This window comes from Micropterus salmoides, unplaced genomic scaffold (assembly GCF_014851395.1).
Source record: "Micropterus salmoides isolate LMB-PRFRI ecotype aquatic unplaced genomic scaffold, ASM1485139v1 Ms_hic_scaffold_8, whole genome shotgun sequence".
In the NCBI taxonomy this organism is placed as follows: domain Eukaryota; kingdom Metazoa; phylum Chordata; class Actinopteri; order Centrarchiformes; family Centrarchidae; genus Micropterus; species Micropterus salmoides.
Genome location: NW_024044570.1, coordinates 22672749 through 22690329, shown reverse-complemented (window position 1 = coordinate 22690329; position 17581 = coordinate 22672749). Strand labels below are relative to the sequence as shown.

Sequence of the window (17581 nt, the reverse complement as noted above, 5' to 3'; positions counted from 1 at the left end):
GTGGGCAGAAAAGCTGCAGACTGGGAAGATATTTGTGAATAAATAAGAGCAAAAAATTATTCATGCACTAATTTAATGATATAAACAGAGAGCAAAATATTTTTCAAGAATAATTTTGAGCTTCATCTTTTTTACCAATAGCTTATTTATAGTAAACACTGATACTGATATTGTATGCAGCAGGTGGAAACATTATCACAGGTATGTGTACAATTGAAGACAACACAATGAACCTGCCATAACATACTGAAGCTTATAAAGTTTCATTTATTTTGAGGCTCCCAGAGAGGTGTTGAATCAACCTTTGAGGTTGCTGCCATCTTGTTGCTTTGGATTGCATTAGAAAGGATTCATGCAAGTTTTTTTTTTTTTAAACGTCGCCTTCTCACTTCTGTATTGCGCCTCTACTATGTACAAACATACCATGCAGGACGAAATGTCATAAAGACCTTATAAGATAAGGCTGGTGATTTTCTATATTGTTCTTGCTGTAACCAAATCCCAACAAAAGATCAAAAACAACAATGAATTGATCAAACTAACAAGTATTGTTGTGTATTGTTGCTGGCATTAATACACACTAGCATCAAATGTGTATTATTCCACCACTGAAAATAGTGCCCAACAAATGCACCATTTACTCCTGTTTGAGTAACATTTGCTAAAAACTACAGTGCCCAGCTGTTGTAGGAAATTATTAGCCTTTTTAAACAATGGAACTATATGTTTGTATTCCATTTTTATATCAACAACAGATCTAATGATTATGTGTAATGTGAAAGGCTCATATGAACCCAGAGAGAATTACTACTTGACTCTGCAGATCTACAGAGAATTTTAATGTCCTTCAGGTCTTTGTTTTGGTTATCTGTCCTGTAACTTTACTGCTGTGTGTTCTGTTAAGGGACTGACTAACACATGGTTGGTTTGGTATTTTCAACTGACAAAAGAAAGATAAAGAATAACACCAGCCTTATCTTTTAAAATCCAATGCAACCCCTCCACAAACTCACAGTCTTCAATATTATCAAAATTCTCTCAACACCTCTCTGACACAGACATACACATGACATTGTGTCCAAATGAAATTAAATCAAGTCCTGTGTTGTGTATATATGGATGTATGGTAGGGTTTATAGGGTTTTTTTAATGGGGAGAGCAGTGGGAATGATTTAATGATTTCTCCCACAGCTTAGTGTATCCATCATGATATGCCCTCCTGACACATTGGTCAGAAGCAGCAGGTGGTATGATGTGGCTGAAGTGTAAGTGGCTTTCAGAATGCAGGATAGCCTGTCAGCCAGAGTCCCTTAGGGGAACAGCTTCACACCATGTCTGGTTGCAGAATGGCCTTTACACACTCCTCACTTTCTGTCTAGTTCTGTGTGTGTGTGTGTGTGTGTGTGTGTGTGTGTGTGTGTGTGTGTGTGTGTGTCTAAAGTCGAAATACAAGCTCATCTCTCTTGTTTTGTGTGTGTGTGTGTGTTAAAGCGAGAGGGGGGGTTAGAGGGTGGGTGTAAATCTCTGTCCAGCAGCACGTTGGGATGGGTGTTTGGGGACTGGTTTGAGAGCTGGCTCACAGGAGCTCAGATTGATGAAGTGATGGTGATGGATGTAGGTAATAAAGGCCTGGATGTCCTGTCTGTTGCCGGTGATGAGGCTGGTATGAATCACCCGTCTGAGGCTGCTGAACATGACGCTGCTCAATCCCCAGGCCTTCCACCCTGCCACCCCACTCCACCACCCTATCTCTCTGCCTGTTGACTTACCATCATTACGAGGAGATTGCTGCCTGAATGAAACAAAGTGTGAACATCCAACAGCATGCCATTACTGTATCAATCTGTGGTGATGCATACTTTGAAAGATATTAAAAAGCTTGTTTATCCATCTCGAAAACACAGCGCGCACACAGTTCAAAGCGTTGCACGCTGTTCATTAATTTTGTGTCCAAACATCACTTGTTGAGTGATTGCGAGGCATGCAAGAAAAAAATCCAATCAACTCAGTCAGCCACTCCTCATGAATAGGGTCATTTGAATATAGAAGGGCATCTGAAATTGCAGTGTTTGTGCCAACATAACAAGTTAATGATCTCAGATGATAATTGGTAGCTGGATGCTGGGGCGCTGTGTTGTGGCCCGTGAGGTTCAGTGGCAAGGACCTCCTGTGATAAAAGAAGCAGCATGAGGGCTTTCAAAGTGGCACGATGCTGTAGGCAACACAATTCATCACCGATCCATGAATATTCATCCAGCTCTCTGTTTCCTCCAGGGCTGGTGAAAACACGTCTGTATTAAGTCTTTTCTATGTGTTGCGGTTTGAAGACACCTGAACCTTCTGGCCTCTCATTACCAGACTGCGCCACACTCAGCTGCCTGCCAGGGAGGGAAGCCTTGCTTCATTAAAATAAAAAGGAAATTCTCTCGCACCGTGCACTAACAAGGCAGAGGTCAGGCAGTCAGATGATTGTGAATTCACCCCTCTGCACACGTTCACAGGGGTCAGAACTGGTGATTGTGATTTTGCTTGCTCCATATAGTGCACACATGGCAAGTGGGACAATGGATTTGCCAGCCTGAGTTGTGTGGTTTCAGAGTGGAACCAGTCTGAGGCTTGTTGTTAGCAATTTAGGAACATTTGTGGTGTCTTTTTTCCTCCCATGCCCTTCTCCCTGACAGGAGCCCAGAGTGCCATGGATTGGTTTCTGGGGCATCTTTTCAGCGCTTTATCAGACCTGCAGGCTTCTCAGCTCTGTCCCCAGATTACAGTTTAGGGAGGGGGCGCTTGACTGACAGGCCTTGGCCTCCGCAGTCCCTGGGGGGAAGGGGAGGGGGATTTGTGATGGCTGCACTGACTCGTACTTCTTTTACAATTTTCTCCAGGCTGGTTTCAGACTGTCAGGCTGAGAGAAAGCTCTCTCTGCATAATTCATTAGATCTCCTCTCTTTTTCACTCTTGGCTGCTATGTGGCAGGCACCGTAGCCCCATTGTTTAAGAAGAAAGAGTAATGGAGCTTGTCACAATATGTTAACATAGTTTATTGTTCACAGGAATAGTTTGGAAACAACTTAACTGCCTTTCAAACAGGCTATTCTGCATCTGCAGTGTAACATAATTATGAAGGAAATAGAGTATTCAAAATAGCTATTAGGACAAAACAGCTAATAACACTTTTTTCACGCAATTTATAATTGGCTAACAGCATAAAAAGGATTCATCAATGATCACCATGACTGCAATGTCAGTAAACAGCTATGAGACAGTGATCCAAAACAGGGTACAGCTATACAGTTTGCCTCTACACCAACATTGTTTTGCAGCCAATTATCCAAGCCTTGCTTGCATGACACATACATAGGCCTGTCCTTTTGAAGCTTGTATACTGTCTCTGGTCATGATCCTGCAGGCATTTATTTCTTGGAAATCTGCAAGGGAAAATATCTCATCTTTGATGCTACATGACATTCCCGTTCAAAGAATACAACTAAACAAGCACATCTTCCAACTACCAATCCTGCATGTTAAAGCCAGAGGACAACTTCTGTCACTGTGGCAGTAAATAAGGGCTGGTAGTGAGGGACTGTGCCAATACAGAGTCATGTCGATCAGCCAGCATGGATATAATATACCAAAATACTCCACAAATATGTTTACAGTGGTGCTGTTTTTAGATATTCCTTCTCTATGTTGGTATGATTTTGCATATACAGGGTGAAAAGTTTAAATGCAGACAGCCTCAGTTAGAGGTCATAATCACAATATTCAATGTACAGTGTCAAATAAAAGGTAACAATTTGATTAAATAGTTTACTTGCTTTTATGCAATTACATTGTTCAATATCAGGTTACCAATAAATACTAATAAACACAACTAAATATGTCAGTGTTTTAAAAAGCCATCTGATGGGGGGAGTAGCTCATGGGCTCAAGTTAAAGGAGCAATAAGTCAGACTTTTACAGCCCCATCAAAATACTGTAAGGGATAATTCCAGCATTACAGGATGTTTTACTAACTTTCTGCATTCTGTTTATGTTTCTCATCATTTTGGACAGTTTTGCAGCTCTTTTATCATCTTTATCTGCTACAGGTAAAGGTAGCGCCTTCCTTGGACTGTAGTTGTTTTTCAAGGCAGGTGTTTTGAAAACATAAAATAAAAACTTCTTGGCTTATAAAAAGTAATTCCCAGTAAAGATGAATTTCATTGACCATGAGACTTGCTTTGCTTGACTGAAGGGTCATAATGTAACCACAGCCTGCTGCTGAACATTTCATTTTAGAGAGGAAACTACAGAAAGAATATCTGTCCTTTTATTTACATGCAGATAAAAGAAGCCAGAATTTGCACATTAATTTGAAAGTGAACATGACTTCTTTGAAGCTTATAGCCTGAGATTAGTATTCTGATGACACTTTGCAAAACACTCTTGGCTTCTCATTCAAAGTTAAGGATTACCTTCGCTGGCAGAATTAAATGTTTCTGGAGCTGTGTTCTGTGTTGTTCAATACTGAACATAAATAAATGGGACCTGAAAAGTTTTGCGAGATAAAGTAAGACCATGTCAGTCAAAGACAGTCAGAATTAAAGAAATGGAAAATAAAAAAATACAAATCAAAAATCAAAATGATCCTTGAAATGTCCTTTAAAACCCCTTAGTAGCAGTGCTAGCATTGATTCTAGGTTCAGTTACAAAAACATAGTGTCCTTACATCAAATGTGAGTCTTGGAATCCCTTGTCATTACTGTTCACTTAAAACACCCAGGTCTGCAACTGTAGTCACACCACACATCACTTTTAAACCACAGTAAACCAGATCTTGTATAAATCCATTGGCTTTAACAAGGTTGTCAGTGTCACTTCATTCAACTTACATTCTACAGTAATGCTCAGGTCAATTGTGAAGAGTAGAGTTTAGGGCTCAGAAGACCACTTGTTGCAGCAAATAGAGGGAGAAAGGGTATGGTTGTCACGTGGAGTTGTAACAACGCCCATTCATTCCACCAATTAGAGATAAGATAGGAGTCATGTGACCATTTCAGTGTTTACATACTTCCTCACTGATCATGCATGGTGGTTGTCAAGGCTGGAAACAGGCACATTCAGAATTTGTAGAGAAAAGAAATATTTTGAGGTAAGAAAGTACATTTTCTGACCAAGACTATATTTTGTTTAGAATCTATACTATTGCAGATACAATTGTATGATTTATAAGAGATTAAAATGTAGTTTCTTAGGCAACATGTGATGCATTTTTCCCCAGCTAATTTCAAAATACTATGCTAATACAGCTAGCTAAACAATGGCTGACAGGGGTGGGTTTGGTTGTTACACTTCTATAAAAAGTATTACAACCATCTCTTATACATACAGCTAGGGACTTTATTGATTTTAATATTTTACAGAGTGCCCTATACACTCTCTGGGCCCACCAAGCCTGCACTCCAGGGTTACCAGAATTAATTTGTGGCAACTGAGACCAGTACTCCCTATTCACATGTTGTTCACATGATGGCGTATGTATCGGCACCCAAGAGATTCTAATTAGGTACATTGTTGTAGTGTTTATTAAGAATACTTAAGTAAGTTTGTTCTAGTAGACAAATTTACACACACACACAAACGTGCAAAGTGATTAGCCATTAACCGTTACAGAGAGAGAGAAACATTGTTCTTTTATTTCACTATAAATGATTTTGAAGCATATCGTATGGTGTGGTGTCCGTTTGTGCTTCTTTTGTCTAACTTACCCCGGTATTACAAACTATTGGGGTAGGTTGTAACAAAGGAACACAAGGCATTTGACATCAACTCGCGAGGTCTGTGATATTCTTGTAAAGGACTGAATTGGTGCCATTTGTAGTGAACTTTACAACATATGTGGGTAAAAATATGTTGTAAAGTTTGATAATTCTAGCTAAAAAATTCAGCAAGTTATAGTTGTTGAAGCAAAAAGTGTTACAACCATACCCAGTCTCCCCTACCTATAGTAACATTAAAATAATCGCAAAAATAGTCCTATAGTATACTCCTATCATTTCAGACATATTTATCCTTTCATACAAAGTTGGAGCTGTTTCAGATTTGTGATAGTCTTGGTTCAAAAGCAGGTTCATGGAGCCTGGTCAGAAAATGCATGTTGACCTTTTCAGAACAACAGCAGATGCAGGTTTATGTCTTCTCACTCCTTGCTCAATATCAGTCAGTACTCTTTTATGTCCTCTTCTTACCCCAGAGTTGTTTTTACGTTGCAATTTTAGATCAATTAATATTTTTACTTGACATACAGTATATCTGAATACAACTGGTTACTTTTTCATGATGCAAGATCTCCAGATCACTTTTTAAGGTGATCATTTTGTCAAACATATGTTTAAGCCGATCATTTGTTTTATTTAAATGGGTTTTGTCCTATTTGTACTGCTGCTGCATACCAAAGGACTGGCTCATGGATACTTTTGGGTTTTGCTTAAGTTTAATGAGTCACCTTTAAAACCTTTAGTCCAATGACAAAACACTTATGGGTTTATCAGGCTTTTCATGATTACATACTTAAATGATAGTAACAGAAGGATTTTAACACCTCAGTAATTGTGTACATTTTATCGGTTTCAAGTCTGATTTTTTTCTTCTTTTGTGTCAGACAGGAAGTGCGATTTATTTAGTTTACAACTCACTTTGAATATCCTCTGGCAACGTTTTCCTTGTGAAAGGTAACTTTGTTAATTTTGAAAATTCACAGGATTAATTTTCTTTAACGCATGAAATGATTTCTTCTCACCAAGTATTTTAAACACAAGGGGCATTTCTGCTTAGTCTATTTTTCCTCTCTCAAATGAAACAAACCTATTTAGTCCCGGTTTATTTTGGAAAATGTGCATGACTTGTAGAAAGCTATATCTAGGCTCACTCATTTGGGAGTGTGGGCAACTGGAGAATGGCCCCTTCATAGAGTTTGGTCTTAAAAAAAAAATAAAATAAAAATCTCATCTGCCACAGCGAGTGAGCAGTGCCACCAGCTGGGGAACATTTATATTACCTTCAGTGCTTCAGAATTAGAAACAAAACGCTTTAAGAAAGAAAGACAAAGCTACATTCCTCTTTACTTTGTTCTTTATTACACATTAAATAGGAGTGGTGAGATTCATGGCAAAAAATAGACTCATTTGAGATCAGATCACCACTCTACACTGCCCACAACAGGTGTGTTGTAAAGTGGTCATTCATTCAGTTCCCTAGACCTGGACCCAGTCACACTCTCTAGTCACATACACAGAACGGAGTGAAACCCCATTAAAGCAACATTCATTTAGACACACCAACAAATGAAGCACAATTTACAAAATATGCACCTTTCAGTATCACAACTATACAAAGGTTGTTAAAATATGATCCAGGTATAAATGATACATTTCAGAAATCAGCTGTTGGCACGCAATAAAAGGAAGAGGAACATTTTAAACACTTCAGTAAAACTACTTTTGAAACAGTATTGTTAACAAGAGGGTTCCATAATTAAAATTGCATTAAGTTATTATCTACTTCATGAAAAAGAGGTCATAGTAAACTGGGTCAAAATTCATTAATCCTGAAAGCAAAATGTCTGGATTTTCTGTGTCAATAACATTGCTCCCCTAGAACAGCATTTTGTGTATTTCTTAAGCACACACACAGGACAAAGTAAATGTTGTCTTGGCTCTTTCTGCCGTCTAAATGTAGCACCTAATGCAAACATAAAAGGCAAATAAAGACCCCCAGGCGAACATCTTGTAAATATGATGGAAAAGGTGAAATAAGGGTTGACCTGGGAAAGAAATAGGACTTTTGTAAATTCAGACAATTTTCTCTAAAAACCAATTTTATGGCAATTATTGCCTCATTTACAAAGATCAGTTCCAGTTACATCACCACGACACACAAGCTTTGTGACAGAAAATTACAAATTATTTTGCTGGACAATCATTTCTGTTGAAAGGCAAGCCCACCAAACATTTTCAACACTTTAGGAAATTAATCCAAAAACTCTTTCAAAAGCTAATGGAAGAATCTGAAAATCCATTTGGACAACATTTTGAACAACCTCTGTGACACCGCACCAAGAGAAATATTCCTGAAAGCTGCTTTAAAGATGCATTCTGCTTTTTAGCCAACAGCTTAGGAAAAATGTGCAAGGCATGACACCTATGGCCGGTTAAAAGAGAATCATGAATCCTCAAATTTAAACTCCAAACTAAAAAACATTGAATAATGAGCTGATAAAAAGGGTCCTCGTACTGTTTAAATATGAACAACTGGGGAACTTTAATTGTTTTGTAACAAGTTGCAATGAATGGACTATTGTGGGGATGCATTTAAAAAACACACCACACAATCCTGCAGTCAAGGCTTACAGTAAAGAAAAGCAGGAAACATGCGACCAGTAAGGTCAAACAAGCTTATCGACAAGATTGTGATGAGGCATGAGTCCCTGCAACATAAAATGACTCTGGCCAACACAAAACCTGGCTGCTAGTCCCATTTAGTAATCACAAAACAGGTACAATCCAGATCTTTGAATCTGTCATTAATCAAGCCAAAATGGGTGATTTCTTTCTCACACTAATTACTTTATATAAACCTGAAAAACTAGACTGTATGATGCCCACTTGGATCAGAGTTCTTCATTGCTGGCTCTGCTAAATCAATCTGAGGCATTTTGCAATACTTATGTCATCTAGGACACAATGCATGCATGCAAAAAAAAAAAAAAGGGGGAAAAGAAGGGGGAACTAAAAAGAAAACCAAACATCTCATGTAGGCAATAAATCACTCCCCACACATTACAAAGCATTGACATATTGCAAATTAATTAATTAGGGCTAGTTAGGGTGTTAAAACATTTGGAGAAGAGTAGGAGTTTGCATGCATACTTATCAGTGACATAAGTCATATTAGAGATGGGGACATTACACAGTGGCTGGGACATTTGGATCTCATCTGGCTGAATGTTGGTCCTTTCTTCAAAACGGTTTTGTCTACGAGAATTGGGAGGAAAATTAATTCTTTGGCATCCCATAAGGGCATTAAGAACATTTGCAGGTCATGACCTTTTAAGCAAAAAAAAAGGGGGGGGGGGGACCAAAAACTTGTTAATGAATAATTTGTCAAACATGAGTTGTGATGCAATTAGCTCACAGCTCTGCAGTTATATAAAAGTATCCAAATCAACATCATCCTATAAAATCAGACAGGCTGTTGGACCAACACATGTGGGCAACTGGCACTAAACTGAAAAAGCTTATTGGTGTCCAGGTAGGAAATAACAGAAAGGCAGAAAAATCAGGGTCAGGTTTAGTATTCAGTAAGGTGGGTATTGAGAAGGAGGCTAATAATTTAGTGTAATGTACAAAATGTATTACTTTAAACTGTTCAACATAGTTCTTTTTTTTTGTGTTCTGTCTTTAAAACGGGTGATTTTTCACATAAGTGTACACTTTGTCTTGGACTTCTTTTTCTTCTTTTTTCCCTCCTTGCTCATCTTCTCCTTATGCTTTCGGATTTCTCGCACTAATGTGTAAAAGGCATCGTCAACGCCCTGGTGGGGGGGGGGGGGGGGGGGGGGAGAAAAAGACAGCATTAATAGAGTTACAGATTATTTACACATGAGAATACCAATCACCTACATAAAATAAATACAAATATTATACTGCACAAAAATTTAAAGGATTGACAATGTTCTTTGACTCGGAGGTGACTTTCTTTTTCCTTTTAAAAAAAAAATTTAAGGAATTGGGACATTAAAATCCAATCTTTAATATGAAACTGATATGTAGCCTCTTTAATTTTAATATTTAAATTATTTCCAATTCATTACCAGAAATTAAACTTAAATCTCCATATATCATCTTGTATACTGTCAAAGTCCATTTTACATCAGTTTTTACCTAAATCTATACTGTGTACATCAGCATGACACACAGTCTGCAGGTAAATTCATTAATCTAGTTCAGGCTAGAGACACAGCTAAATAAAGTACAGCTCAAAACAGAACTGTAATGTCATGTATTAGACGTCAGCAGTGTTGCCACTGCCAGCGCCACAGACCGTGGCGGCAGTTAAATCATGAGCCAAATTCTTTCCCTCTGAATGTAATCAATCTAATTTACTCCCACAACATGTTTACATGTCATAAAATGACAGAACAAGTTGTCCTGTTTACATTTGCAATAGTCTCTGTGCAGTCCTCCCCCACACATTCAAACTGTTAAAAAAAAAAAAAAAAAAAGGTAGATGGACCTGCATTAAGCGCTTGGCACCAATACTGGTTTACTGCTGTGGGTTTGTACTGAAGCAACAGTTTTATAAAAATATTCTACTAACAGAGTTACTGAACAGAAGGCAAGCCTTCTGTTTATCTCCCTAAAATTAACAAACAAACTATTCAAAGACTGTTCCCCTGGGAAAGATGCAACACTCAGAAAAGCTGTGTAAAACTCTGATAAGCAACATATAACAGAGCATGACACATCTCCAGTGAACAGCTTTGATTTTAGTCAAGAAGTGTGCGATATTTTCCACAAGCCAAATGTAATCTATCACACATTTAAAAAAAAAAAAAAAAAAAAAGTTTAAGTCACCACTTTCAAACCCAATAATTTTTTGAATGAGCCAATTTACTCCGACTGTGTTTAAATGAGACTTATTTTTGCTGAGCTCCTATTCTGATATTAGTGAATAAAAAGGCTCCATGTAACGTTACATGTGCCACACTGAGGCAAGTACAAGAGGACAAGGAGAGTTTGTATGGTGCAAATTTGTGACGATGAATCTGCAAGGAGCTGCAGAGTAAAGGAGCTTGAGGTCACTTCAGGATGTGACAAAGACAGCAGCAAAGGAAAGAAGAAAGACTAAGGGATGTGTGACCGCAAGAAAAACGCTCACCCACAGACAGACATACAAACAATTTTTGTTCACAACATATCTGCAAGTTTCTTAGACCACACCCTCCTTAGAAACATATCAGCACATGATTTGGTCCCAGATTCACCATAATCTCCTTTGATCACAAATGTTGGCTCACCAGCCCATACCCCTTTCTTCATGTTGATTTCAGCAGATGAGGATGCTTTCACACTGGTAGTTTTGTGTGAGTCTGGGAACAATTCTCCTGGAGATTTGATAATATGAACGCCTTTTCTGAACATGAGTGCAGACCAAGAATCTCAGTCAACCTGAAGGAGGTGGTGTGACTAGCTCCAGGTGAACTGTAGTATGACTTGTGTTCAGTCAGTCAGAATCAGACTTGCGTTCAGACTCAAGTAAACAAACCCAGTGTGAAAACTACCTTAGATTATAATCAACCATGATATACATAGATACTGAAAAGGGAAGAAATCATCAGCTGTTTCAGCCTCCTCACCGCAGCCCCAGTAGAAACCAGCAGGTTAGCTTTGACAACCCATGAAGCACCAGCTCTCATTGCGTGTCTCCTCCCATTGCCTTCTCCACAATCCCCACCAACACACACACACACACACACACACAGAGCTGGTGGGCGCGCGGCTGCATACACTTACCCCTTTCACATCACAACACACTTTTTAAGCTTGACACAGCGCGGCGTCTTTTCTTCCTTGCTGAGTTTATTGAGCCGGTACAGCCTTATCTCCCGTACCAGAGTGTAAAAGGCATCTTCCACTCTCTGCAGTATGAGACACAACGGTCCTCAATGTTGAGGAATACAGGAGGACATACTGTATATGGGTGCATGTGTTACAGCTTACAGATACAAAAAAGGAGTGAAGCAGACCAGCGGTTTTGAGGTGGGACAACCTACTACGTCTGACCGGCTTCTTTATCTACATAAAAAGTGATACTCTACCCAAAATCTATCTCGTGAATACCGAACACTCACCTCATGTAGGCCTGAAAAGGTTTGCGGTTTCCTTTCACTCAATGAAGAGGTGCTGTGGTTAGATTAATTTCCAGTGGGTACCATTTTCATGGCAGAAATGAAAGCCAGTCAAAGCATCCTTAAGATTTGGAGGAGTTTTAACTAAATACAGTTCCCATGCAACACTTTTGTCCTCTTTGAAGCTCTGACAGAAGCAGTGTATTTAGCTGTATTTTGGCAAAAAGGTTACTTGTTTGGAACATACTGAGCACAAACATGGACAGTGCAGGAGTGGTTTGAGAATTCAGACAATTTTTATCATGAAAGTGTCACCGCTGAATCCATTTAAACTGAACAAAAACATCCACTGTCCAAACCTACAGTGGGTGAGTGACACTAAAAAAAATCAGGGTGGAGTATCACTTTAATTGTCTAGCCTAACTTATAAGAGAAGTGCAGGCATTAGGAGCTTATTTTGATTGTGCATTGTACTGTATGTGGGAGATTCACTGAGATTTGGGAAACACAGTGTGGCTTTGAATACAAGAGGCAGTTGCTGCTCCAACCGCAGCAGCAGCAGCACCCTTGTGGATAGTGAATTATTGGTGCACTAAGGTAGGAATAGGTGAACAGAGCTGTAAGAAATCAATCATTGTGTCATTAATTTCCCCGCAACAAGGAGCAGCCGTGATTCACCACCGGGTCAGAGAGGCCAGGAAAGAGTGTGCTTAAAGATCACTGTGTCAGCCAGGCAACCACCTAAGGCCATGCTCACAACACACACACCATTTGATGCGACAGAGCCACTGCAAATCTTCCAACACCCAGTCACAGTAACCAGTAAGCAGAATCATTAACCCCCCCCCCCCAGGAGTAATTACTGACTATTTGTCCTTTCATGCAGACTCCTTGACACAAATTTACTGATTATTTAGAAAGCAGATATCCTTTGCAGATGGCCATAATCATGATGTAATTTCACATATCCATGACAAAGCAGCATGCACTGATTACATTATCACCCATAAATAAAAAAATTAATTAACCAAAAAGGATTTAAGGTTGCGAGGCACATTGCCTGAGACATTACCAAGCAACATTATTAAAAAAATTTAAATAACAAAAAATAAATAAAAAAAATAGACCATTAGAGCTGCTGAATAGCACCACGACTCAAGACTAGTGATCCAAGTGCCAAGATTATCAAGCCTTAGCATTTGTCAAAATTACTGCAAACTTAATCTCTCCAGAATAACAAATATTGTTTTCAAAAGTTTCAAAATTTGTCGGAGGACTGCTGTGTCCATCAAGCCAATAACCCTAAGACTACATGCAGCTTCTCGCCATTCGTCATTCTCTACAGACCTGCAGTTTAGTGACAGACTGAAAAGTTAAAAACTGTTTTGAGTCTTGAGGGTGTGGCCGTCTCTGTCTGGACTCTCACCTGTCTGGTTTTGGCTGAGGTCTCAATAAAGGGAATGCCGTAGCTGCGCGCTAAGTCCTGAGCCTGCTTGGTGTCCACTGTCCGGGACGGGAGGTCACACTTGTTCCCCACCAACACCATCGGTACGTCCTCGGAGTCCTTCACCCGCTTAATCTGTTCTCTGGACATTGACAGACACAACAGAAAGTTCATTTGACTTTAACCCAACTGAGGTAATACTCTGATGGCTACTTAATGAGATGTTAAAAAAACTTCTATTCAGAGTGACTAGAAAGGTCACTATTGATTATAGGCCATTTATACATACAGAATATTGAAATGCTCACTGATTCTGTATTATAAACTACCAGAATTTTCTAACAAATATATATAATAAAGAATTTAAACTTTGATGTTATGACAGATTTTGGCAATAGCAGGGATGAAACGATTACCGGTTTAACGATAAACCACTGGACTGTTATGAACGTACACATTTTAATTACCATGATAAATGGGTTTGTTACCGCGCAATTATAAACTCATGGCAAACAGTTAGTTAGCAACAGTCTCCCAGAGGCAGGCGCGTATGGTCATATTTTAGTTTTTATAATAGCGCTGAGGAAAACTTGATTGAAGAAAATGACCTAATTAGTGAACGCAGGGTGAGTTGACTTAGCTTTGGTTTGCCTGTCTGACTTGCCAACAGCTTGCAAACTGAAGCTCTCATTGTTAACTGCATGCCACACGTTCTGCTGCTGTGTGTGTTGTGTCTCTGCAGACTGTATTTGTCCACATGTACATGTTAAGCAGTTTAGTCAACCAACCAGCATATCTTATTCATTTTAAATCCAGCAGCAGTGTCAGAACAGGAGAAACGCTACAGATTGCTCTGTGTTTACGCCAGTTGTTGGGCTCATTGCAGTTACTATCACCTCTTCTAAAGACTTATTTGTAGGGATGGGGATAGAGACCCGGTTCCAAAATTTCTCAAAACCCAAAAATCAATAAGGTTCGAGCTTATCGATACTGTTATCGAGACTTGCGGGTCCTATGATGTAACGTTATGTCTCGAGCGTCAAATCTGATTTAATTTGAAACACAATGGATAAGAAAATCCACCAGGCTGCCTGCTCTCTGTCGGCTCCTACATACACACACACACAGCGGCAGCAGAGCGAGAGGCTGCGCCGTCGCGGTGGAATAACGTTACGGTGAGGGTTAAGTTAGCTCCAAATTGCTGTAACGTTATTGATGACAGCTACGCTCGTTTCTGTAAGTATGTGCAATAAAACCTTTGCAAGTAAAAAGACAATACTTTATCAATACACCTGTCTGTAGAAATGGTTAATTTAATCATCTCTGTCCTCAGTATCTCATCCTGTATGGTTTATACAGGCGCAGCTAACGCTAGCTTGGCATTAGCCAATAGTTAAAAACAAGCTAAATAGAGAGCAGTCTGTCTGGAGAACAGACTGGTCTGTAGTCTTAAAAACTCAGCTGCTGACTGAGACAAACCAGCCGCTTCTCCTCCCACCTGGTAACGTTACCTGCAGCCAGCGAGAGAGGAGGAGGGACTGATACAGACTGATGTTATTCTTTCTAAACGTCACTCAATACTTGTGATGTCAGATAAAGTTACGGAGTTACTTTAGTGTTGTCTAGAAATAACATTTAGCTGTATTTAAAATATTAAATTAAAAACAACCAGTTAATATGTACCCTTCAATATATGTTTATTTATTGCAAGTGATATGTCATCTCAATATATAACGTTCTCGCACATTGAATATTTCTCGTGCAGGCCTACCTCATGCCAGTTGGGTCTGGTCTTACCAAATAACCATCACTAAAAAAGATAGTAAAGTATTGCTAAAGAATCGGATTAACGATACCCATCCCTAGTCAGTACCTTACACCCTTACTAGGACCACAAGGACACCTGAATGGTATCACCCCCGACTGATTAAAACTCAGGTTTCACACTGGGCCCAAAGACTGTAGACGTCTAATCTCATAGCTCACCTATAGTGGTGAATGTCCTCGAAGGACTTGGTGTTGTTGATGGCAAAGACACAGAGGAAGCCCTCCCCTGTCCTCATGTACTGATCCCTCATGGCGCTGTACTCCTCCTGACCTGCAGTGTCCAGGATGTCAAGCAGACATGTCTCTCCGTCGATCACTACCTGCTTTCTGTAGGAGTCCTGGAGGAGGAAGAGGTCAGACAGGATCAGAACTCAGAAGTGGGCAGAGGGTCTAAATAGCAGCTTAATAAACATAAGATGGTTGTGGATGACAATTTAAGAATTATTAATTTTCTTTATACTTAAGGTTGTTAAAAAAAAAAAAAGTAATCTGAAACAAAAAAAAATGTAGTAGAATGAGCATGTTTAATCATCAATTCAAACAGAAAAGTTTACATTGTTTCATCATGTCAGGATTGTATTGACATGAGTTTGCTGAAAGATGCCACAGGACTGCATTTAAGAATTGCTCTAGCTGTTGTTGAGCACTTTTATTACATTGGGGTCCTAATTCCCAATGACCTAAGCCCTCTAGCTTTCCCTCACACCCAGTCTGATCCAACACAAATAATTACTCCAGTCAGCAACTATTGTAGCAGATGTTATCTTGTATTCAAATAATCTATAGTGGTGCTCCAACCTTCGACGGCACATCAATTATTGATTGAAATTATAGTGAGACGGTGTTCACTCAGCATAGGTTGGCCCCCTGAGAAAGCAGGTAGGCAGACACGCATGGAAAGTTGTTAAAAACCTGTTTGGTTTCCTTTTAAGACTTAAACCAGAAGAACCTGCTGCAACTACTTTTTGGAGAGGTTTCTCCTTGTTCTGCGCTCATATCAAAATACACACGAAACCATAGATACAGTCATAGACACACATACATACATCCATCCATGCAAGCACAAAGTTTCTTTACCTCAATGGTGGGGTCATATTCATCCACAAAGTGATTCTGGATGAGCTGAATAGTAAGTGCGCTCTTGCCAACGCCACCAGCTCCCACCACTACCAGCTTATATTCTGTCATGATTCACCTGTAGGACCAAAAAAAAGAAAGAAGCACATCATACACAGATATTTCCACAGACAGTGATCTGACACAGCATGAATTCTTATGGGGCACCATCAACGCCTTAAAAGGAAATGTTTAAAAGTGCATTAAACCTCTCTGCACTAATGATATGTTCTGTTGTGAATGGTTAAAACTCTTTGGGAGTAGTGATTTCTCACTTTAAAAACTATTTTGTCCACTCGCTCCATTTGCTGCTGTTCATGTCCGCCAGACACGCTGTCAGCTCGCTGGGAAATCTACATCTTCATGATAGGCCTATTTTATATCTGCAGTTTAACTATTAATAATAACACTGCTGATTCACTGGACAATTAGATTTTATACCATTATGTTTACTTTGCTTTCCATTTAGAAAATACCCTTTTTGGTATTCAACAAAGAGCTTGTGGAAGAAACAATCACAACTACAATCACAAACAAATTAATGATGGTTCACCTGCAAGAGATTATGTGCAAAATATAAATACTGAGAACTGCTTCTTAATTCAGGAAAAGATGCCATATTAAATTTATTTATCTGTATCAGCCCTGAAAAGTACATGAAATGTTGACAAACCTTTTAAAAAATGTAATTAAATTCAAAATGCAATAATCAAATGTCTAAATCCAGCAACACATTCTGTGGTATTTTCTGAGTAGCAGCCAGAGAACAGAAACTAACCCCAGGCAGAAATCTATGACATTACATTAAGGCTCCAAAATTGACAAGCAACTGGGAGGCTCTCTGCTGTCTGACTGCTTTGTGGAGCAGCACCCATCAATAGTGGCAGCTGGCCTTTTCATCAGTTACAGTACATACTGCTCAAAGCTCTGTACAGCCTGCAGTCAGGGAGGAGTTCCACTGAATATTATTGGCTAGACAAACAAAAGGAGAATGTGGTTTGATAGGTATATTGGCCAACAAAAGGTATCCTTTACTATGCTTGTTAGTGTTTGCAACAATTGTCACAGTCCATTCCAGCAACGAAGAAGCATACTTGCTATTAGGGCTGCAATGGCTGATTATTTTCATTGCAGATTGATTTGTTGATTACTTTCTCAACTGATCGATTAGCTGTTTGGTCTATAAATTGTCAGAAAAATTGTGAAAAAATGTCAGTGTTTCCCAAAGTCCAAGATGACATCCTCAAATGTCTTGTTTTGTGCACAACCCAAAAGATATTCAGTTTACCATCAGAGTAGTAAAG

The 17581-nt window shown here is 39.2% G+C and overlaps 1 protein-coding gene across 1 annotated transcript; it reads right to left on the bottom strand.

The window, feature by feature from the left end:
• Window positions 1-7095: 7095 nt before the first annotated feature.
• kras (v-Ki-ras2 Kirsten rat sarcoma viral oncogene homolog) lies at window positions 7096-16356 on the bottom strand (the record flags this gene model as incomplete). Its single annotated transcript, XM_038705434.1, is given in 5 exon segments — window positions 7096-9574; window positions 11556-11680; window positions 13317-13476; window positions 15321-15499; window positions 16239-16356. Coding segments are annotated over 4 exon segments (570 nt in total). The 3' UTR covers window positions 7096-9574; window positions 11556-11560.
• Between the last annotated feature and the right edge of the window lie 1225 nt (window positions 16357-17581).